At 36.8% G+C, this 22870-nt stretch overlaps 2 protein-coding genes and 1 pseudogene across 3 annotated transcripts; 2 read left to right on the top strand and 1 right to left on the bottom strand.

The window, feature by feature from the left end:
• The first annotated feature begins 3245 nt into the window (after positions 1-3245).
• Positions 3246-6613, top strand: LOC137745120 (FKBP-like peptidyl-prolyl cis-trans isomerase family protein). Its single transcript, XM_068485003.2, has 10 exons — positions 3246-3469; positions 3584-3730; positions 3949-4004; positions 4163-4218; positions 4567-4624; positions 4730-4804; positions 5411-5500; positions 5868-5945; positions 6287-6327; positions 6424-6613. Exons 1-10 carry the CDS (start codon positions 3391-3393, stop codon positions 6449-6451), a joined length of 708 nt encoding a protein of 235 aa, XP_068341104.2. The 5' UTR covers positions 3246-3390; the 3' UTR covers positions 6452-6613.
• Positions 6614-7096: 483 nt separating this feature from the next.
• LOC137744677 (wall-associated receptor kinase-like 20 pseudogene) lies at positions 7097-9341 on the top strand (annotated as a pseudogene). Its single transcript, XR_015954049.1, has one exon. The product of XR_015954049.1 is annotated as a wall-associated receptor kinase-like 20 pseudogene (transcript).
• A 4091-nt stretch (positions 9342-13432) lies between these two features.
• LOC137744402 (splicing factor Cactin) lies at positions 13433-22068 on the bottom strand. The gene is given in 16 exon segments (XM_088680914.1): positions 13433-14001; positions 14091-14357; positions 14493-14666; positions 14751-14887; positions 14960-15098; positions 15180-15424; positions 15490-15529; positions 16399-16494; positions 17222-17233; positions 17235-17360; positions 17511-17570; positions 17937-17987; positions 17989-18009; positions 20920-21019; positions 21469-21561; positions 21659-22068. Coding segments are annotated over 16 exon segments (2091 nt in total). The 3' UTR covers positions 13433-13881.
• Positions 22069-22870: the final 802 nt, after the last annotated feature.

Here is a 22870-nt window from a genome sequence, read left to right as displayed (position 1 = left end):
CATCAAGGCGTCCCGAATGATTAGCGCCTGCGACCAATTATCGAATCACATCTCAGAACTCTTATCAATAGAATACATAATTGATGTAAAAAAATATCCACAAGGACATTCTAAAATAGTTCGAGACCCATTGACCACAAGTGAACCGTCGATCAAAGATCGACGGTAGGGTCTACACCCTGTATAACTCGACCCGAAAGATCCGCATATCATATTTCCAATCCACAACCCTCAAAGATCCACAATATGCTTCTAGAATAACATATAAAATTTCATTACGATCCAACGGTCGGATCTCCGCCAATTGCCCAAAACCAAGTGGCCATGAACATTTATTTTACTAACTTACAAATCCAATTCGGGAAGATCCGTACGTCAGATTCCAAATCCATAAATTCCTATGATCTTTAAATATTACGTATTATAATGTATCCAAGTTTGGTGACGATTCAACGGTCGGATCGTCGATTCACATTTTTATCAAGTAACATATCGTAACGAATTTAGGTTCCAACGATCAACGTACGTCTTTCAAATATCAAAATTGAATTCAAGACATTCGACATAGCCTAAAAATAGCATTGGCGGCCCACTGGCCACGCGCCGCCGTAGGCGCCACCGTGGGTGGCGGTCAGCCGTCCCGACTTGCCGGAAAATCCAACTATTTCCAAAAATTCTCAAACTTCACAGAAATAAAGATCTCGGTGAGTGGAGCAACTTTCATACCTGCCACGAAGTCCAAAAGTGGACGGAAGATGATCAATTTTTCCCACAAAGCCGGCGGGTGCCTAAAGCTTCCCGGTGTCGATTCGTCTTCTACAGTGGTCCAACGGGGTCAAGGTTGGTTGGGTTTTTCTCCTGAGATAATGGGCTACAAAGCCCAAGTGATGGCATTGGCCATCGCTTTGCCGATTTGCCGGAAAATCGAAAACAATGGCCGGAGTACTGTTGATTTTTGTCCACTTTCGTGGCCTCCAACCGCCATATACCATGATTAATTAAGGTGGTTCTTGGGTGAGTTTTGTAGAGGGGAATGAGATCTTCAGGATGGTGCTGGTGGCGTCGAAAAACTCCATCGGAGTTGGCCGGAATCGGCCTTGGAAAATGGGAGTTTGCGGTGGGCGTGGGTCGACGGGAAGGCTACTTCCCTGTTTTTTTTTTTTTTTTTTTTTTTCTTTCTTTCCTCATTACTGATTTGGCTTCACCCCACAAAGTGGGGATTTAATTTAATTAAAACTAAACCTTGAATAATCAATTTTGAACGTTCGTAACTATACCGTTATAATCCGGACTCGCAAACGGCTTTCGCCTATACATTCGTACCAACGAGTACTATGAGGATATGCTAAAAAAATAAGTCCCACATCTCTCAAGCCGATGGTCAACGGAAGTCAAAGTCCTTGCCTCTAGGGCATTTTCGTAAATTCACATTTTTAAAATAAAATTAAAACGTAAAATTTGGAACGGGTTGTCACACTACACCTATATTATTTTTAATGAAATAATTAATATCTCTTTAAACCCAATTTTATACCTAAATTACCCTCACAAACCCAATTCAAAATGTGAATTTATCTTTACATCCATTTAAAAAATAAAATCTCAATTGAATAATTTGGTGAAGTTTCTACTTGTTTAGGAATCTTCCATATACTTTCTTGATATCCATTTCCCCGTGATTGTATTTGCATAAGCTTAAAGTACATGCTTTCATATGTCTATACTTAAAACACCATAGAAAATAAACTAATAATAACTTTTCTTTCTATGCAGATATTGTGATATGCGGCAGTTAGGCGAGAATGCTAGGGGTATCGACGAAGCTGCCATAGGTATAGAGAATGGTGATGGACAATTTGTGTGGCCTGTAGTGGTGGAGGATGAGCTTGCCAAGCTCTACCATGGAGATGATGTGTTATACTTAGAGGTGACTTATCGTCGGGAACACTCACCTCCTTCTCAAGCTGGGAAACCACTTCTTTTCCGTTCAAATATTCAACCAAGAATAGAGTCTTAAGTCCAAGGTGAGGTTTCGCCATCACCTACACAGCGAAACCCAACCCCCCCCCGGCCCCCCCACAAAAAAAAAAAAACCCCATCTTCTTAACTTTCAATGTTGATGGCCGTGAATTGAAACTCAAAAACTCATCTTCTCAACTGTATAAAAAATAGAAACCAAACGAAGAAAAAAAAAAACATTTCAACGTAGGGTTTTAGCTAACGGAGGATAAACATTACATGATGGTAAGGTTTAATTTGAGTGTGGGTTTATTGATAAATTTTATTTTGTTATTAATTTCATCTTGTACTTAATGGTAATCATGCAATAAGGTAAAAATGACAATTCACATTTAAAGTTTAAGTTGGGTGACAGAGGTTATATGAGTTCAAATAAAATTTCCCAAGCCAAATCGTATCCACCCAAACCGTAAGTGCCACTTACCTAATACGTGTCATTCTATCTGTAGCACCAATTTATTAATGGGGCTTTTAGATCCAGGTCCAAAAACATAGATGGTTTTTAGGAGTGAGTTCAATTACCTAATTATATGTAGTTATTTTTTTAATGCTCATTTTATATTTTCTAAAAATATTAAAAATCAATTAAAATCTTCTAATATTATGAATTTTCAACCCCAAAAAATATAATTAATATCTTATAACAAAAAAAATAATATATTGACATAAATCTATCTACAAATCATTCTACCCTAACTCAAGTAACAAATATATGAATGTATATCATATCTATAAGTAAGATATGAAACTTAACTAAAAGGTAGAAAAAAACATAATATATCTACAAGCAAGACACGTGAATCTTACTTAATTATAAAAAAGAATCTATCATATAGGTAGATAAATATAATTAACCTGTAATATAGGTTGATTATAAAAATAAAAAATAAAATCTATAAATGGGGTTTAAAACGGGATAAAGACAAGAAAGAACAAAAAAAAAATAATCAAAGAGATAATTAGGAAGAAATTTGATTTTTATAATAAATTTTATCATTTAAGAGATAATTATTGATAATAAAATAATATGATTTAAGGAATTGAACTTATTTTAATAAATTGGACTATTCCTACTATTGACTCAAAAAATTGGACCTATATCAAGTTTCCTCTTTATTATTATTTAATGAAAAGGAAAAATTGAACCTACTAGAATGCACCTTCCAATAATATTTGTGACAAACATTAACTATATTCAATATGGGCAACATACCCTTGTTTGTGACCATAAGTTGTGGATGAAATAGGGTGAGTGAGATCCTCTCTCTCCTCTATCAAAACCAAACTCTCTCTCCCTCTCTCTCGAAAAACCAAACCGCTGAAAGCCTGAAACCAACTGATTCTCCAACGGCCACTCTAACCATTTGCACCATGGAGCTTTTCCTTCTTCCTTGTCACCATCACAACCCAACTCTGCTCCACAGGCCTCTCTTCCCACAACCGATCACAAGTAACTCTCTCTCTCTCTCTCTCTCTCTCCTCTCTCTCTCTCTCTCTCTAAAAGCTTGTCTTTTGGGGTGCATTGAGACTTCTAATTTACCAATTTTATTTGGGTTCTTCACAGGCAACAGCAAGAGATTCCCCAAGAGGAAGTCACATGTGTTGTCATGTCAATGCTCACTGCCTTCCTCAAATGATTCTGCAAAACCAACCAACCAAATTACACCATTTGAGGGCAGGAGGGCTTTGATTGGCACTCTCTTAGCCTCAGGTTTTTTTCTAATCTAACTTCTTCCTAAAGTTTTAATTTCATCTGGTTCAAAGAAAAAAGATAGTGAATTAACATAATTTTGAAGCCAGAATTAAAGTAGAAGTTGGTGGTAATTCCAGTTGGGTTTTCTTATATTTTATTTTGGTCTTTCTATATCTTCATATGATACTTTATAAACTGGTATATTGACTTTTGTTCTTGTTTTTTTAATGAGTCAGCTGCTGGCATTTATGTGTGTGATGGGGCTGAAGCTGTTAGCACAAGTAGGAGAGCTGTGAGTTCTGAAATTTTACTGTGTTTTCGAAATCCTTTATCTTTTCTTTCGTATATATTTTAGTGATTATTTCTTCTGGTATATTAAATTTGAGGAGAAAGGAAAGAACTCTTTATTTTGATGATTCAATGTTTGTGACATTCATTTATTTGCTGCAGCTAAGAGGAGCGAAAATACCCGAGAGTGAATTTACAACCCTTCCCAATGGCCTGAAGTTAGTAAACTATCATTACTTCTAACATCTCTGCTCACCTTTTAAATTTCGTCTCTCGCCTTTTGTAATCCATATTCGTCGTATATGAGCTAGTGTTGCCTTTCATTGCAGCTTTCATGTTGATGATAGAAATTCTCTCTCGAATTCATAATTTTCTTATCTAGCATAGAGTGAAATTTTCTAGAGTTTTTGAAGCTCTCTCTCTGATTATAATAGGATACAATGTACTGCATTTAGCTCATAACCCACTATTCCTATCGATAAAAGTTTCAACAGGTTTATTGACTTCATCTGTGGAAACTTAATGGCTTTTTCAATACACTGATGGTTTTATTCTTCTCTCCTCAGGTATTATGACTTGAAGGTCGGGGGTGGAGTTGAGGCGGTGACAGGATCCCGGGTTGCAGTATGGTTGTGATCAAGTTAAATTTCAATAATTGAGTATACATAAGTAATTCTGTCTCCTAGAATATTCCAAACTAAGCATGAAAAGGTATCCTCATTTTTGCAGGTTCATTATGTTGCGAAGTGGAAGGGTATCACTTTTATGACAAGTAGACAAGGACTTGGTGTTGGTGGAGGAACGGTGAGATTTGAGTGGTGCTGCTATTCACATTTATATGTAGAAATAAGCCGGCACCTTCAAATTTCCTTTTAAAATTAGGATAAGATGAACCAACCAATTTTACGGTTATATGATTTAACTTCTGGAATAACTATCTTGACCATAAACCAAAACTTGGAACATTGTTTTGCACTCTTGTGTATAAAATGTTTCTGCTTAATAAAAATGCACTGGAGTTCGGAACAGTTATATTTATGCAGTTAAAGTGCTGACAGTGTTAACATCCCATCTTGCATATGATGAACCACCAGTTATCCGATTCTCATTGATACCTGCTCATAAATTTAGAAGGAATTACTTAAACCTGGTCTTAAACTCTTAACCAAAAATGTCACTGAATATATTACTTCGGATTTTCAATTGTCTCCATGAAGCAATTGTTGGAGATTGTGGAATCTTAGTTTAAAGAAAACTTAATCTGAGCTTTAAGTGAGTACATATGTTAATTATGATACAGAAAGGAAAAATATGGCATTCAAGACTAAGCAATCTCTCTCAGTATTGTTTGAGTCGCATGTGTGTGTTTCTTATATCATGCACTTGTAACTTCATGCTTGGATGCTGCAGCCATACGGATTTGACGTAGGCCAATCTGAGAGGGGATCAGTCCTTAAAGGATTAGATCTTGGTGTAAAAGGCATGCGGGTAGGAGGCCAGGTGAGATTAGTTTATTGGCATGAAATTTATTTGTTATGTCTTGAAGCAGAATTTAACTTTACACTTTGTGGAAGAAAATTAAAGTTCTTACTTATTTTATGCTGTTTAGTAGTAAGCCTTGAGTAGAATACCGTCATGGAGTTGATTTATGCACAGAAAAATAGTTTTGAGTCTCAAGTATGTGCTGGAGATATTTTGATCTTTATGATGAGGAAATAGCAGCTTGAAGTCGGTGGCATTTTCCTCAGTCGACTAGATCACTTAAAACAACTGCAATAACAACGCCCTCTCGTTCTTTTCCTTTTTGGCCCTCAGCTTGATAAGTACCCTTTTGGGTTCCTTTTGTTTTAAATTATTTATTTTGCAGCGATTGCTAATAGTTCCTCCCGAGCTAGCGTATGGAAGCAAAGGAGTACAGGAAATTCCTCCAAATGCAACCATAGAGGTAACAAAATTTCATCTCCAAGTCTCCAAAAGGACTTCATCCACAAATCTCTCCGCATCTCTCTTCTTCTCTCTTAGGCTTATTCTATGGTAATAAGTATAAATACACATATGCACCACACTCCAGATGTTGTTCACAATCGACTTCCTTTGCCATTCTCTTTCATACAAAGTGCAGGATTCTAAATGTTTTTTTTTCTTGTATTTCTTGGAGCTAATCTATATCTATCACTGTTCTCTTTCGTGTTGCGATTATATTCTTTTCATCTTTTTAATACCTTTCTTTCATGAGCCCTTCCCTATATTCGTCTTCACTGTTCTGTATATTCTTTTTATCTGCAGTTGGACGTTGAACTACTCGCCATTAAACAAACCCCATTTGGGTAAGTAATGGATTCCGTGAAGTTTAATTATCCATTTTTTGTGCACATATTAGAAGATACGTAGCAATTGTTTCATCTTGTTGCTCTCTTGTGCAGGTCTCCTGTAAAAATTGTTGAAGGTTAATGAAACTAAGCTCTTCGTACTGATTGTCATGCCTCTTGTGTAATTTAAATGAGGAAACATTATCTTGCTATTCTCTTCATTGTAAACCGTAAAGGTGTCCTTTTGTTCGACACTAAAACAAGGGTAACTGCATAAATGATACAAATATCATTAGCGTTCTAAGTTTCATTCAGAACCTCAAAATATTTCTCGGAAATTCTCTTTTTTGGAAGTACTTATCCTTGAATGATCAGATCATCGTTTGCTTATTCATGATTTTTCTTTATATTTGACTCACTTTCTTGTTATGAATCTTGAATCTTTCCTCTTTTATGCAGAACATTAGTTTTTTTCTGCATAATTCTGTATTCTGATCGCTCTAACTTATCTCGTCGATGATACACGTGTACATTTATCCGAGAACAGAACATTGAAAAAATTCTAGCTAGATGTGATTAGCCATTATGTTATGGAATTATTTCTTTTATTTTTCTAATAGATTTTTATTCTCCAATTCAGTGATTTGTTCCTCAACTTAGTGAAGGAAAGCACAAAAGTTGATATATCATTAGTTTTCCCTAATGCCCTTTGTAGTAAGAGCTTTCCGTAAGTAGAGGTCACACTACAAAGGAGGAATCCACTTTATTCTCTTGTTGTTTCCTTTTTCTTAACTTTTGACAAAGTGATATTTTAAACTACTCCATTCACAAGAGTGGAATTCGAGCTTAGTGTAACGAGGCCTTCACACTTCCCTAGCCAACCTACTTAACCTCTTGTTGTATCCTTTTATTTACCCCATCTTTGTTTCCCATAAGCTTTTCATTGCTTCTCCTTTGTTCATGCAAATATGGTCACCAAGGCAAACATAATGCCAGGCTTCCTGTGCTGCTGTTTCTTCATCATCCTTTTTGTCGATTTTCGCTGCTCCTCCCAAAATACCTGCCCCGGGTGTGGCAGCATGAAGGTTCCGTACCCCCTAAGCACAAACCCCGACTGTGGTGACCCCAACTACTCTCTCCATTGCGACCCTTCCTCTAAGAAACTCTACTTTGATGCCCTCGATGGAAGTTACTATCTTGTGCTTCAAATCATGGCTCCGTATCAGCGTATGGTGGTACAACCGTCACCATGGCTGCCCGGCAAATGTGTTACTCGAGACTTGGTGGTGAGTGAGGGCCTCTGGTTGAATCAGTCACTTCCCTTCAACATCACTTCATCGAATACCATCTTCCTCTACAACTGCTCTCCGCGGCTCTTGGTATCTCCTCTCAATTGCACTCCATCTAGCCTCTGTCACCGGTACTTGGAAAGCTCAGGATACATTGACACAAACCGAGCGCTACAGTGCAAAAACAGGCTTAATCTTTGCTGCACATTTGTTGCCGGTGGTATGCCTTCAGCATACAAGATTCGGCTTCACAACTCAGGCTGCAAAGCCTTCAGAAGCATCCTTCATTTGGATATAAACAAGCCTCCGAGCCAATGGGGAGAGGGGTTGGAAATTCAATGGGCACCTCCACTTGAACCAATTTGTAGAACACAACTTGATTGCTCTTCAGCTTCCAAATGTTTGCCTACTGGTTCGAGTGGCGTCTCACGCTGCCTTTGCAATAGAGACTACTATTGGGATCATCTTCTTGGCACTTGCTCAAGGAACAAGAGGAACATGAAAGCCGGTCTGAGCCTAAAGGTCTCGATTGGGGTAATCTCATTTTTCGTTGTAACCGCAGTTGTAGCAATAGTCACGGTGAAAAGATCCTGCAAATTCTCGAAGCAGGAGAAACTTACCAGGGCAAGAGAGGACATTTTGAAGAGCAACAATGATGGGAAATCGGCTCGAACATTTAGCTTGAAAGAAGTGAAGAAAGCCACCAATGGTTTCTCCAAAGACAAACTTTTGGGGAGTGGTGGTTTTGGAGAAGTGTACAAAGGAGAGCTCGAAGATCGGACTCTCATCGCCGTCAAGTCTGCGAAAGTTGGCAACATCAAGAGCACAGAACATGTACTAAATGAAGTTGGGATACTTTCCCAAGTCAATCACAAGAACCTGGTCAGACTCTTGGGCTATTGTGTGGAAGCTGAGCAGCCATTGATGATCTATGAGTACATCTCCAATGGCACTCTCAGTGACCATTTACACGGTAAGTTTTCGACATTTCTTGACTGGAAAACTAGGCTCAGAATTGCCGTGCAAACTGCTGAAGCATTGACTTATTTACACTCCGCGGCGCACACTCCCATCTACCATAGAGATGTCAAGTCAACCAACATACTTCTGGACAGCGATTTCAACGCCAAAGTTTCAGATTTCGGGCTGTCCAGGTTGGCTTGTCCGGGGTTGAGTCATGTCTCGACATGCGCTCAGGGAACATTAGGATACTTAGACCCCGAATATTATCGGAACTACCAGTTAACTGACAAGAGTGATGTTTATAGCTATGGAGTCGTCCTGCTTGAGCTTTTGACATCACAAAAGGCCATTGATTTCTCGCGGGATCAGGACGACGTGAACTTAGCCATTTATGTGAGAGTAAGAGCCAACAATGGTGCAGCTATGGAGGTTGTGGATCACCGGCTACTCAGCGACGAGCCTTCGGGGAATACAGTAGCGAGTGTAAAGCTTTTCTTAGAGCTTGGACTTGCATGTCTGAGGGAAAAGAAGGGAGAGAGACCAGCCATGAAGGATGTTGTTCAAGAACTCCACTGCATAATTCAAGTTTTAGATGAACAAGTGGTTCATAATTAATGACATTATTAGTTATCATCATGAAATTTTATCAATGTCCTATGTAACTATAGTACTAGTAGAGTTTGAAAATGTTCTGTCGTAGCTTGTTATGTTGTCAGATTGTAATCTAAACTATTCGCGGTCATATGAATACATATATCTTAACGTGTTTTAGTGTCAAAATGTCATACAACTTTTCTTTACACAATCGATACTGAAGGAGAGAGAAATCGAACAAAGGTCATCTCAAACACATGAACGGAAGCTCTTAACCAACTTAAATCGCTAGCCCCTTACAAGTATCATACAACTTAACATACATGTAAGAAGATAGCATATACATGGTGTCAACAAAGGATAATATGTGTAGAGTATTTCTTTGAATATTCATGTTGTAAAAGAAAGGAGTGGAGATGAAAGGCAAAGAATCATTGTTTTTGCAGCCCGGCCCACAGAAGCCAAAAGTAGTGATTCCATTCCAAAGAAGGAAGAAGGAAGGATGGGCTTTGAATGGAGGGAAGAGACAAGGGCCCTTGGGATCAGATGCTTTCTCTGGATTTTGATTGGTTGCCATGGACACAGAAAGCAAGCAAGCTTTTTCAAGACGACAAAAGCATTTTGCTTACGAAGTTCGAATGTAAAAGTTATAATTATAATAAGCCATTGATTCATGATATTATCATAATTTTTCATTTTAGTTTTTAGATTTAAAATCGATGGGAGTGGAGCGTGAGATTGTTCACCGTCAATCATTTTAGTCATTCTATGAAAAATCTAGAAAGTTTTAACGAAAAACCCGCATTACTGTTCACTTTAACGAAAAATCACATTTTTACATTAAAAAGTCAAACCTGGTACTATTTACTTGACCCTTTATTTTGTCTTCATCATTAAAACTCAAAGTTTTCAAATTCTTTTCATTAGTTTTCCTAAAAATCTATATTAATTTGAAGAAGCCACCGATTAAAGTAGATGAGTTGATTTAACAAAACTACCCTGTATTTAGCGGAGATTTTTCACGGAATGACCAAAATGATTGACAGTAGACAATCTCAGGGACCACTTCTATTGATTTTAAATCGTAAATATCAAATTGAGAAGTTATACCAATCTCAATGATCATTTTGATTAAAAAGCAATAGAATACTCACGTTTACTTTGTTTGGGATTGTAGTGAGTTTTAGCTCGATTTTAATTTGTGAGTAATTAAAGTTGTGGAGTTGTGGTTAATGCAGATCATCATTAAAATGCAGATTGTTAAGTGCTCTTGCATATTCTAAGTCCACCAAACTTAAGTGGAATATTCACTTGAAAAAAGATTAATTTGAGCTTGAAAAATAGGGAAAGATTGTATGAGAGGTTAAATAAATCAAACGAAAACAACAAACAAGATTAAATAGCAGTGTGTGAACGGCTAAAAAAAATATTTGTTTATTATTTCCTTATTTGAACTCAAAATATCTTGCACCAAAGTAATTAAAGTAGAAACTAAGCATGCTTAAGACGGATTAATAGTGTTGGCAAGGCAATATTAAAATGAAACGTTATACTCATGGATGCGATAATAATGTTACCCAAAAATAATGTGATTTCCAATGAGATTTAACTAGTCAAAATAGGTCAAGAGTGGGCATGTTTATAAAGATAAAAAGCAACTTTTTAATTGGGATTAGTCAAAAGCACAACCCCATTACATTCGCTTTTATTATAATGTTAAGTAGATTAAATTTACAAATTAAATAAAGAAATTGTTATTGGTACTCCAAAAATTTCATTTTACACTCCAAACTTTTTATATTTGGAAAGAAAAATACACATGTGAGGAGTGTAGAATGAGATTTTTAGAGTGCCAATAACACTTCCCTAAATAAAGTGTCATCAATAAAAAAGGGTAAATTACATTTTACCCCCTCAGGTTTGAAGTCAATTTCAATTTCTTACAACATCTTTAAAACATTTCAATTTCATACATTTACTTATCATTTTATTTCAATTTCATACATCTATTAGGAAATCCGCTAAGTAAATCGTTAAGTGATGACGTGGTAAATATGGGATCCACATTTGTGCTGATGTGTTAGGGTTTGAGGACTCATCTCCTCAAGAGAGAGAAGCAATCAGAAATGGTGAGTGATGAGAGGACTGAGAAGGGGATTTTTGGGAAGGGAGTTGGTAGCCACGTGGCACAAATGTGGCAGCCACATTAGCTCTTAACAGATCAATGGATGGAAAATGTAACGGATGTATTATATTGAAATAAAATACTTGAGGTATGAAAGTGAAATGTTTTAAAGATATTGTATGAGGTTACAATAGACTTCAAACCTGAGGTGGCAAAGTGTAATTTACCCAAAAATAAGCACGTTAATCAACACTTAAGTAATAATCTAATTATCAACATCCATGTCATTTAATTTATAAAATTTGGTCTACAAATTTAGTCTGCCTAGCATTATAATAGGGTTGACTACATTTTATACCTTTTAAGTTTTTGGTGATTTTCAAATGGACCATAAGGTTTCAACTTTCCAATATTGCATTGAAATTGTAACAATTTACACCTTTTGTCTCTTTGAGCTTCTAAATAATCTATTAAATTGATAAGTTTTTTGGTCAATGTGGTGCAAATGTGGCTTACATGATAATCCATATAAGAGTATTAAGCTAACCAGCCATAAGTATCAACGAATTATCATACAATCAATCATACTAAAAATACAAATTGATACAATTTCAATACTTGGGATGTAATATGAGAAAGTTAAAACTTCGTATCCTATTTTAAAAATAATTTAAAATTTAAAAGGTGTAAATGGTACTTTAACCCTATGTAATATGAAACACTATTGTTCTCATTTATTCATTATTATAGTTCTGGGGACGACATTGAACTAAAATCAATTGTTTTTGTTTTGTTTTGGCAAGTAAATATAAAAATCAATACTAAAAAGCACTAACCCGAAGTAGCAGCGCATAATGGACCATTTGGAATCTCTTTGATGATACACGCTAAATTTTACAGAGCCTCACAAAGTGGAAAATCTCTTTTGGACCACAGGATGCGAATAAGGTGGCTCATCGTCTAACCAAATTAAGTTTAACTCTTGATCACCCAGTTTCATGGTACGAGAAACTTATTGATTTAATTTATGATCTTTTATTGGAGGATAGTATTAGTAATTAAGTTGTTGCTACAGGACAATCTTGTTCTCTTCAATCAAGGTTAAAATCTCTGACAAAAATTTTATCGCGATCCATTGTTAGCATCCTATTTTCTGTTTGTATGTATTTCTTTATTCCATGAATATCGTACTTGATCTTAAAAAATAAAAATAAAAATAAAAAACCCCACTTACACGAGTAATATTAACAATTTTAGTTATGGACTGACAGAGTGAGTGAGATACCATAACAACCCGCAACTTCCACATAAAGAAACGAAGCGACACGCGTGATGCGATTGCCATTTTATGCTCGCATAACCTTTTTGCAGTGGAAGGATAAATTGGTAATTAAGAACAACCACAATAACTTGAGTGGAAGGTGAAAGACAGACACTTCCCTAGCACAAAGGATTATGGACTAGTGGGATAATTTCAGTCCTAATCAAACACTAACTGGAGCCTATGAACTAGACTCTCACCACGCTTTCACACGCCTATCAAGGCGTCGGCTTTATTGTTGATCTCTAGTCCAACACAAAGCCAAAATTCTCTCCCTCACTATCGCTTGTATAGAATAGAATATGAGACAAACTTTCATGCATTGCTCTAAAAATTACTGCCTAAGCCTTGATTAGGCACTGGGCAGCTGGCCACCGTTCCGATTAGTTCCTTGCCGTTTGAAAATTAAGAATGTGCGCCTAGACTCGCTTAAGCTTCCGCCTAGATCACCTATGCGCCCGCCTAAGCACGCACCTAAATCGCGACTCTCACTTAAATAGAAAATCGATAACTCTCATTTAGCATTTTATTTCTTCAATAAAATGCAAGAGACTTGTTAAATATTTGGACAAACACTCATTATATGTTTGTTCCTCATGTTTTCAATATATTATAATACTTTATAATCTATATGTTATTCTATTTTGCAATTTATATATCCCAGTATAATTGTGTGTGCGTGTGTGTGTGTGTGTTTTTTTTTTTTTTTTTTTTTTTGAAAAAACAATATTATCTACGTTAAGGGGGAGGGAGTGAGCTTAATCTCACAATGGACTAATAATAATGTAGTTCAAATTTCCATTTGGCTAGAATTGAACTTAAGAAGAGCACTTACAAGGGAAAATGAATATCACTAAACATTAGTACTAAGTGGTAATTGTGTGTCTTTGTAAGTATAAATAGACAATTATTATACAATATATAATAAATTACATAAATCCGCCTAAGCCACACCTAGCCGCCTAGGCATTAAGCCTCTACCCACTGCCCGACTATCGTCCTCCAGAACCTTGCTTCCATGCTGCAGTAAATGCATAACAGCATGCCTTATTCTTGTCGTGCGTAGTACTTCTGAATTTGGTCTGTTCTTTTAACTGAGTTCTCAAACTTCAGTTAAACGAGCCGTTGCCCGCATATTGGACATGCACATATGGCAGTATTGAGACTACAAGCCACTTAAACTCAAAATTTTGTATTACATAGGAAGAAAATTAATCAGGATTAGCTTGTATTACATATATGTCAGCTTCAGAAGGAAAAGTGGCAACACTACCAGCATATCACCTACGATACCGATGTCGTTTGAAGTTGAAGTACACGTGCAAAATTCCACGTTCAAACGTTCATTTGAACCCCTTTTTGTTCGAGTATTTCCATTCTTTGTTTACTATCCAGAACGCCTGCAATGCAATTAGATGAATGATAAGTAATTTCATCCTCAACAGGATCATAACCGACAAAGTTCAATTACCAGATCAAGAAAACTTACAATGTCCTCGTAGGGTGGCCCTGCTTGGAACCTTATAATGCATGTCTCACTACTGTCGCCATCCTTCTCTTTCGTATAATGTGGGGCCTTCGTGTTGTCAACAAGGTCCGGATAGAAGATGTTGAACTTGTATCCTTGCACAATCTTCGGAGGAGGGTTATCATGATCATAGTGAGTCTGATTGTACTTGTTCCATTCATATCCAGTGTGAACACGGTTAAAATATTTCGGCTTTCTAGGTCGGTACTTGTCATGCCACCAGTATACCTGCATCCACATTTATTTCATCAAATTCTGCAGAAAGACGCAGTAGATATGCCCAACTACAGTTTCATTTTTCCTTGAGTATAACTGAGGGGAAAAAATAAAGTGCAAATGAAGATAATGGACAAGATAAAGTACCTGCGAGTCAAGGTTCACTTCAGAACCCATGCCAAAAACTGCATCTCCATCAACCATGTCTCCCATGAATTTCATGACCTTGTCAAAATTATCTTCTGGTGGAGCTGGCTTTGATGTCGTAGCTTCTTGAATCCGCCTCTGTTGTTCTTCTAACACAGCCACACGCTTACTTTCCTGTTAACACAGCACAAGACTAGTGCGGTTACACCAATGCACTTGTGCAAAGAAACCTTGCCAGTATTAGAACCTGAATATTACCGGTATAGCCTTGTCCTCTTCAGGGATTACTTCCTCATTTTCATCTCCATGCAACAGCTCTGGTGAAAATGACCCGGCCTCTTCCTCAGCCACATGAATCTCCTCCTCCATGGGTTCTGGAGAAAATGTTTGAGCATCTATCTACAAAAATGTATTAGCAAACGTTTTGGTAATAAAATCCTAAACCTACAGGTCAAAAGTGTGCATACCTTTGACATCAGGCTCACTCTTCTCCTCTTCGGGTTGTGAATCGTGAACCCTATCCAAGTTCTTTTCACCATCCTCCCGTTTCACAAGCCGTTGCAAATGCTTGTGCAACATTTTAGCATGAATTTCTTTCAAACAAGCCTGTATTGGAAGGAGTTAAATAATGAGTCCAAACACTGTAGCTGAGATAAAATGCAATTAAAGAATGTAAGGATAAAGTACCTTGGCCTTGAATATATGGAGGCGTGTGAGAACAGCCTCCCAATACTCAACAACCTTGGCTGTTCCAGAATGCATTTCTGACTCAATTTTGGACTGTAATTCCTCTAATTCGCTGAAAGTCCTTCCTTCCAAGAGGTTCTTGACATCTGCTTCAATGCTATTATGCAAGCCTCTTTGTTCCGCAAGCAACTCAGAAGGAGGTTCCTCTCCACGAACCTTAGCTCGATCTATTGCATCTTTTTTCCAGACCTTCAGCAAGCTCCCAATCACAACCACGAACCTTAGCTCGATCTATTGCATCTTTTTTCCAGACCTTCAGCAAGCTCCCAATCACAAACCACTAAAAGTGCCTGTCATAATGTATAGTAGGAATTTAGGATACAGTCCCAAAACAAATCTAGCTTGTAACATATAATTAATTAGGTAATATCTAGATTTAATTACTAAATTTTTTGGCAATTGAATGAAGTCCCAAGTAATAACTAGTGTTTGCAGCTGGCAAAGTTGCAACCCGCACACCCTTGATTCTCTGATTAGCTCGTTGAGTAAAGCTAACTCACTCTAGGCAACTCAATGGACAAAATAAATTTTGAATATAAAGAAAAATAACCAAATAAAGGAGCATCATTACTGCTATATATATATATATATATATATTTTTTTTTTTATTTTTTTTTTACTGAAAAGATGATGTATTAAACATCAAGATAATGTACACAGGATAGCACAAATTATTCAAACCCAGACGTGAATGTCAAGAATTATAGTTGTGTCTTTATAAAAGACATGCGCCCTGATTACCATCATGGGCATCAAATACAAAAAAGATGCACTAGCATCAACACTCCTTACTAGATACAAAACTGCCAAAAGAGAAATACAACAGAATAGGTAGTGTACATTATCGATGTGGGCCTTGTTAAAAAGCCTTCCCAAAGAAAACCACGTGAGACAAAACTTCGGGATATGGAAAAAAGAGCGCTGCACATGGCAGCAATATGAAACCACTTGGAAATTATCTCCCAATAATGTCTTTCTAAGACGACCACATCGATAATACAAAAATATTAAAGTAATCAAACCATATCATAAAACAGGAGACAGTAACTAATTAGCATGACTAGATTAATTTGAAGCACTCGTATCTGGGGGTACAGTATCCATGAGAAACATTGTAAGAGGTAGAAAGGCACTAAAAGGAAAATAAAGAAAATAATACCTCCCAGTACTTCACATGTGTTTCCGTTGCCCTGTCCAGATCAAGATGCATTTTGATGTCATCTCGAAGCTCTTCCATTTCCTTTACAGTCAATCCCTGCATTGTACATGTAAAATGCCAATGTGAATTATGATTCCTAAAACAGTTCAATCTATGTCATGATTATGTTTAGGGGTGTGCTATCCACACAACCCTTTTTACTTCTCATACACCACTTGTTGATTTCTATCCTTTGATCTTCTTCAATTCATCCGATCTGACGGCCGAAAATTACAAGGGTGCATGAGAAGTAAAAAGGGGTGTGTGGATATCACACCCCTTATGTTTATTAATGCTACAATATCAAATTACGATATTGAAACAGAAGACACACTGGACATTAAACAAAGATAAACATTTGACTTGAAATGGAAATGCTAATGCTTATTCCATGTATTCAACTTTATAACATCCGTTTCGAGATGGAGAACTGAAAGTAATAATTTCCTAAATAGTGAAAAAATAAAATAAAACTTGATGGTTCAGGCTGCTATTAAGACTCTTGCTACTTGAGAGCTCTAATTAAGAACCAACTCGATCAACAAGAACAGAAGCCCTTCCAGATAACCCACCCACCCCCCCCCCCCCCCCCCCGACACACAAGCTCACACACATCTAAAAGCCCTGGAAGGAAACATTCATTAACTCTCTTTCTATCTCCACTCATTGCACAGAACAGGTGCCTAACAATTTCCGTACAAAATATAAATGAAAAGCAAATTAATTGCCATGAAGAATAAATAAATTTTGTGAAAGCATGCACAAGTCTCTCAGAAATATTTACCATGAACACCATATGGCTCGTCTATCTCAATCTCAAAGTCATCTGAGCCACTGAGATGTTTAGACAGTACATCAATTGGCTTAATACGCCCTTCTCACAATCTGATCTCTGACCTGACTTTGCTGTGATCAAAGTGGAACTGTACGCAGAACATGTAGATTATCAAAGTGGCACGTAAAAGAAAATCTCAACACATTCACATAAGCTACAGAATTGGAAAAGAAAAAATGCAGATTCAACGCAAAAATTGGCAAGAATAGGAATCTATTGATTGAATTCGGCACCACACCTCTTCTTTTTTGTCCCAGTCTTGGAACTCAGCCCGAGCACATTCTCTGACTAGCAGTGCCTATAGAAAGAAATCAACTTTACTTAAACGAAAAGCTATGCTAGACCAATTAGGAAAAGAAGAAACTATAGAAGTATCATTTCCAATGGGAAAATGCATTCAGAGTTTCACCCCCAAGGGGTGTGTTTGGAAGAGCTTTTACAATAACTGAAAGCACTTTTGATGAAAGGGCTTTTGGAACCAACCCTTAGTAAAAATGCAAGTGAATCCGGAAAAGCACTTGAAGTGCTTCCTGCAAGATGCACTTCAAGTGCTTTTGGAACCCAGAAACACTTTCACCAAAAGCACTTTAATCTTGAAAGCACTTCCAAACATGCCCAAGATCTTCAATGAAAAAATATAATCCATACCAGGCAATAAACTTACCATTTCTTCCTCATGTTGTGCTTTCTCTAGTGCCCTTTCTTCCCTTCTTTTTCTTGACCTTTTCAATCTCTGCCTGAAGGAGGAATTTGTAATAAATACATGCAACTGAACAATTGTTAATTACTGAAGCCAAAAATCCCATGCTTTATCATAGAATTCATTTATTTTGCAACCCCAGGCAGCAAGGTGGCATCTGAAAAGGAAATGGTATTGTGATATATTAAACAGTTGTAACAAAGCCTAAGTGATCTGTTCAAAAATTATAGTAAAGCCAAAGTCTTCATTAAAATTATACACTGTCCTGTTACTATTTTATCTTCCTATTTAGCTAACTTCTGCAGCAAGTCCTCCATGAAAACACTTCTTTAGCACATGGGTTACTGGATAATGGGATGGTTTCTACACTCTTGTTGTCCTTCATGCTAGCTAAGCACGTGCTCCATTAAAAAGTAATTTTGCAGGCGGGTAAATATATGTGTGTGTGTGTGTGTGTGTGTGTGTAATGCCAACCCACTCTAACAGTCAGGTAAAAATTAATACAGGATAAGTATAACATGAATAAAAGCAGAAAGTCGGTAAGGTAGAAAACTTGATTAGTGCCTCATAATACAAGACAACTTGCCACACGTCCAAATCTCCTTTCCATATTAAATGAGCCATTCACATAAGTGCAGTACACAATTACCTAAGAGAAAGAGCAACCTTGAGAAAAGGAAAGAGCCTTAGCCTCGCAGGGCTTAGTTCCCTTTGTATTCGTAGCAATTTCACATGCCTCTCTTGCTCCGTAATTATCCTAAATGGTTTATTGAGATACCAAACTGATTATGCACTAGTAAATTCCTTTTCTATCTACATCCAATCCCTGGTGAGTGGGGGTGGGCACTTGGAACCGAAAATCAAAAGCGAAATACGGACCAAACTGGACCACACCGAACAATTTGATTTTTGCAGTTATGAAACAGTTTCGGGTTGAAACTGAACTGCAGGCTAAAAAAAAAGTTTGGTTTCAGTTCTTTTTTCTTAACATCTAGAGCCGAACCAAAACCAAACCGCAGCTCATAATATAAAAAATATATTTAATTTAACAGCCAATTAAGTGTTGGAGTGTAAGTGGTTATTTGTGAACTTGTCTTGCACTCAAAGATACTAAATTTCCTTGTAAACTTATATTTCTTAGGTACCAAGTAGCATAATATATTAGAGTAGGCTTTTTAAAGTTTATAACAACTAATGTACTTTATATTGTTTATGTTTTTGTACTGTGTAGACAAGGGCGGAGCCAAGATTTTTTCCTTGGGTGGGCTAATTGAAAATAGTACTATAAAATCATATGTTTATTTTTTGCTTGTATAAACTTATATAATAATCAATATAAAAGAACAACAATATAATATAAACCATTCTCAAAATCATAACCCTAACCGATAAATTCATGGACCAATTAATTAAATCAAGAATAATATAGAGATTAAGAAAGTACCAAAGGTGACATTTATTGGAAAATTGCAACAGAAATTAAGGAATTGCGAAGATAAGGATTTAATTGTGGATTTAAAGAAATTATTTTTCTTTTCTTGAGTAAGAAGCACAAAGGCTAAATTACATAGGGTAAATGGTCTTTTTCTTTAAAGAATATGATAAAAAAGGATTGGAGATAGAACTAATTTATAATCCTCAAGTATAGCATTCTCAAGCTCAAAGGCCTCCTAAACCTTCGAAGAGTAAGTGTCCAAAAGGAAAAGGACCAGGATGAGGTTGAACGATTCAAAGTAGTGACTCGAAACAACAAATTTTTTTTGTTGAATTGCATAATCAATTTATTTTTTGGGGTTGTACTCATGCCATAAGGCATTTTGGCATTGAACTTTGTTTGAATTTAATTTTAGTATGGTAAACTTAACTTTTTCAATTGGATTTTACTAAAGTAATGTCATAAGCCATTTTGAACTTTGTTTCAAGTTGAATTTTAGTGTGGTGATCATGATGAATTTTTTTTTTTTTTTTTTTTTTTCAATTGGGTTGTATTAATGGCATAAAGCATTTAGTCTGCAAATGACTAGGTTTTGAACTTTTTAGTTTCTTTGAATGTTGAATACTTGTACTAATACCAACTTTTTAACGGGCCTACAAGTGAGGCACAAACCGAAACCAAGACGTGCCCACCCCTACTAGTGACTCAGGACTGTGTTCCGTAATATAATAGAAAAGAGCTGTCTTTTCTGTATTCTTTCCTCGGTTCCGTTGCTATTGCGGGCTTTATGACATCAAACAGAGCATATAGATATCCCATCAACACAACATATGTCACTGAAAGGATCTCGACTAGCCACCAAAGCACGAAATCCATTATCCTTCAGAAAATTGATCCTATTCGAAGGGTGCATAATCGCATGGATAAGCTCACACTAACCCGTCAATTTGTAATACAACTTGGAATTTTCCTTTGGAGGTGTTGGGAAGGAATTGGAATGTAATATATACAGACACAGGAAAAAAAAAATTCCCATTCTCTATTAGACTTAGTACAACGCCAACAAACGTCAGCAGCTAAGCTTGTCATTCCATGTAATCAATCTTATAGTGCTCCAACAACTAATGCTGATTCCAGTAACTTATGAGATAAAATCGAATATTTAGGTCATGAATTTCAATCAAATTCTTCTTGGACCTTCCAACAATGGGATAAAATCTTAGGAGATTGAAGATTACGAAAACTTTCTCGAACAGGTAGAATTAGCAACTATAAGAACAAGAGAAAGTCCTTATGGAAGATAGATTTACCAGATTATTTCCACAACCCCATATGAAATTCTATGCTGAGCAAAGTCTCTAGCTTATGTCTCTGACATTTTAACTGATTGGAACTTAAAGTCCAAAATATATAAACTTTTATTTAAGACTAATACCGCCATAACCACAAGGAATAGAACACAACAATTAAAAAGTAACAAAAGAGAAGTAATTTTGGGCTAGAATTACGTACCATTCTTTCTCTCTGTCTTTTTCTCTCAGCCTTAACTGTAAACTCGTCAAGCGGAACACCGTGTGACACATCACGCTCAATCTTCTTTCGCCAGACAAACCTGAAAACAGCATAGTGCAAACTCAAAAATTATCTTACAAACAATAAGCATCTCCTATTGAAACATACGTATTTGTCAGCCACCACATACAAGATAGATAGTTTAGTCAATGAGATATTCCAATAAGACTACACAGTTATAGCTGTACTAAAAAAAATTATTCAAATCGAAAACTTACTAAATGCAACCAACTATAATCATAATACAAAAAGGAACAAAACACCCAAAAACACCTGAATGAAAATGTGAACAGTTATATTTCAGCGTAAACGCACTTCCTCATCCTTTGAGATTAACCATATTCTCCAAGAAATATAACCTATTGCTTCACAAAGCCAACTAATTTCGCAACAGAGAGTCCAAATGTGCTCTATAACCCAAGATTGAATGCTGAACCCAATGTAACGAACGAATAGAGTTTAAATCCCAAAAATTTAATAAAAACTTACATCTCATTGAGATTGGAATCGCCAAAGGGATTCGAATCATTGGAGTAACACGAAACCGTCTTCGATTTTATCTTCTTGGCTACTCGAGCTGCCGATTCAATCAAAACCAAGCCCGCCACACATTCAATGTCATAGAAATTCAGAAGAAAAAATCAAACAAAACAAAACCCTAATGGACAAAATTGCAACCTTCTTCTCTGCCTTCTTAGCCAAGTACTCAGAGATTTGCTCCTCCGTAATGCTCTTCGACGACCTCTTCGTCTTGCGGTCACGGTCCTCGCTCTCATCGCTGTCGTACGACCCGTCGTCGGAGTCCTCCCGGCGGCTGCTATTTCTGCGGGTGCTTCGTTCCTTGCGCTTCCTGGAGCTCCTCGCCGGAGAGGAGTCGCGGATGTCGGAATCATCGGACTCGGTATACGATGCGGAATCGGAGTCCTCGGATCTTCTTCTGTGGCGACTCTTGGAGGACGACGACGGCGCATCCTTATTGCTGCCACTGCGTCCGTAAGATCCATATTTCGCGGCAAAAATTTTCCAGGGGTTTATTTGGGTTTGTATCGAAACAAATGGATATACAAATTGGACAATATATAGGGTCATATTTCAGAGGCCCACACCCGGCCCATATTTATTATCATATGCCTTCAAAACAAAAAAGCCGGAAAGCTGCGACACAGGGAAAGAGTGACAAGTTGCCTTTTTATTTCAAAGGTTTTGCCGCTAAAATTTAAATGTTTTTTTTTATACCTTAAGAGTGAGGGTACGGCACAACTAGGGGTGGTTCGGTATGGGATACCATACTGAAACTAGTATCCCGAATCCCAAACCAAAATTTTTCGGGACGGGAATTTGAAGACCAATCCCAAACCAAATTTTCGGGAATCCCGAAATATTTTCGGGATTTTGGGACAAATCGGGAATCCCAAATTGAAATATGAAATTATGAATTGTTCTTCAAATATATAATTCAAGAACACATTCATGAACTAGGAATTTCATTTCATTCACATTACCATTTAATTAAACACTGACATGCCTGACTGTTTTTATCATAGTCAAAATTTAAATTAATTAAACCTTTTTTGCAATATGTTGAGAGACAAAAGAATCAAGCCTTCTAAAATCATTAGCCATGGCAGCAGCAGTAATAAAATCCACATGAATATCAAACAAAACATGAAAAATATGCAAGGTGTAGGGCATTCCAGGTTGCAGAGCATGAATTAGAAACTACTAGCATCAATTATAAAAGAATAATATATATAATAATTAATATTATATATTTTCGGTTCGTATGGGATTCCCGAAATATCGAGAAGCCAATCCCGAATCCCATACCGAAATTTTGGGATCGGTTCGGGATAGCATCCCGAAAATTTCGGGAATTTCGGTTTGGGAAATT

Source organism: Pyrus communis, chromosome 12 (assembly GCF_041283825.1).
Source record: "Pyrus communis isolate YQ-2024b chromosome 12, ASM4128382v1, whole genome shotgun sequence".
NCBI classification, from domain to species: Eukaryota; Viridiplantae; Streptophyta; class Magnoliopsida; order Rosales; family Rosaceae; genus Pyrus; species Pyrus communis.
This window is presented reverse-complemented; position numbering and strand designations above follow the sequence as displayed.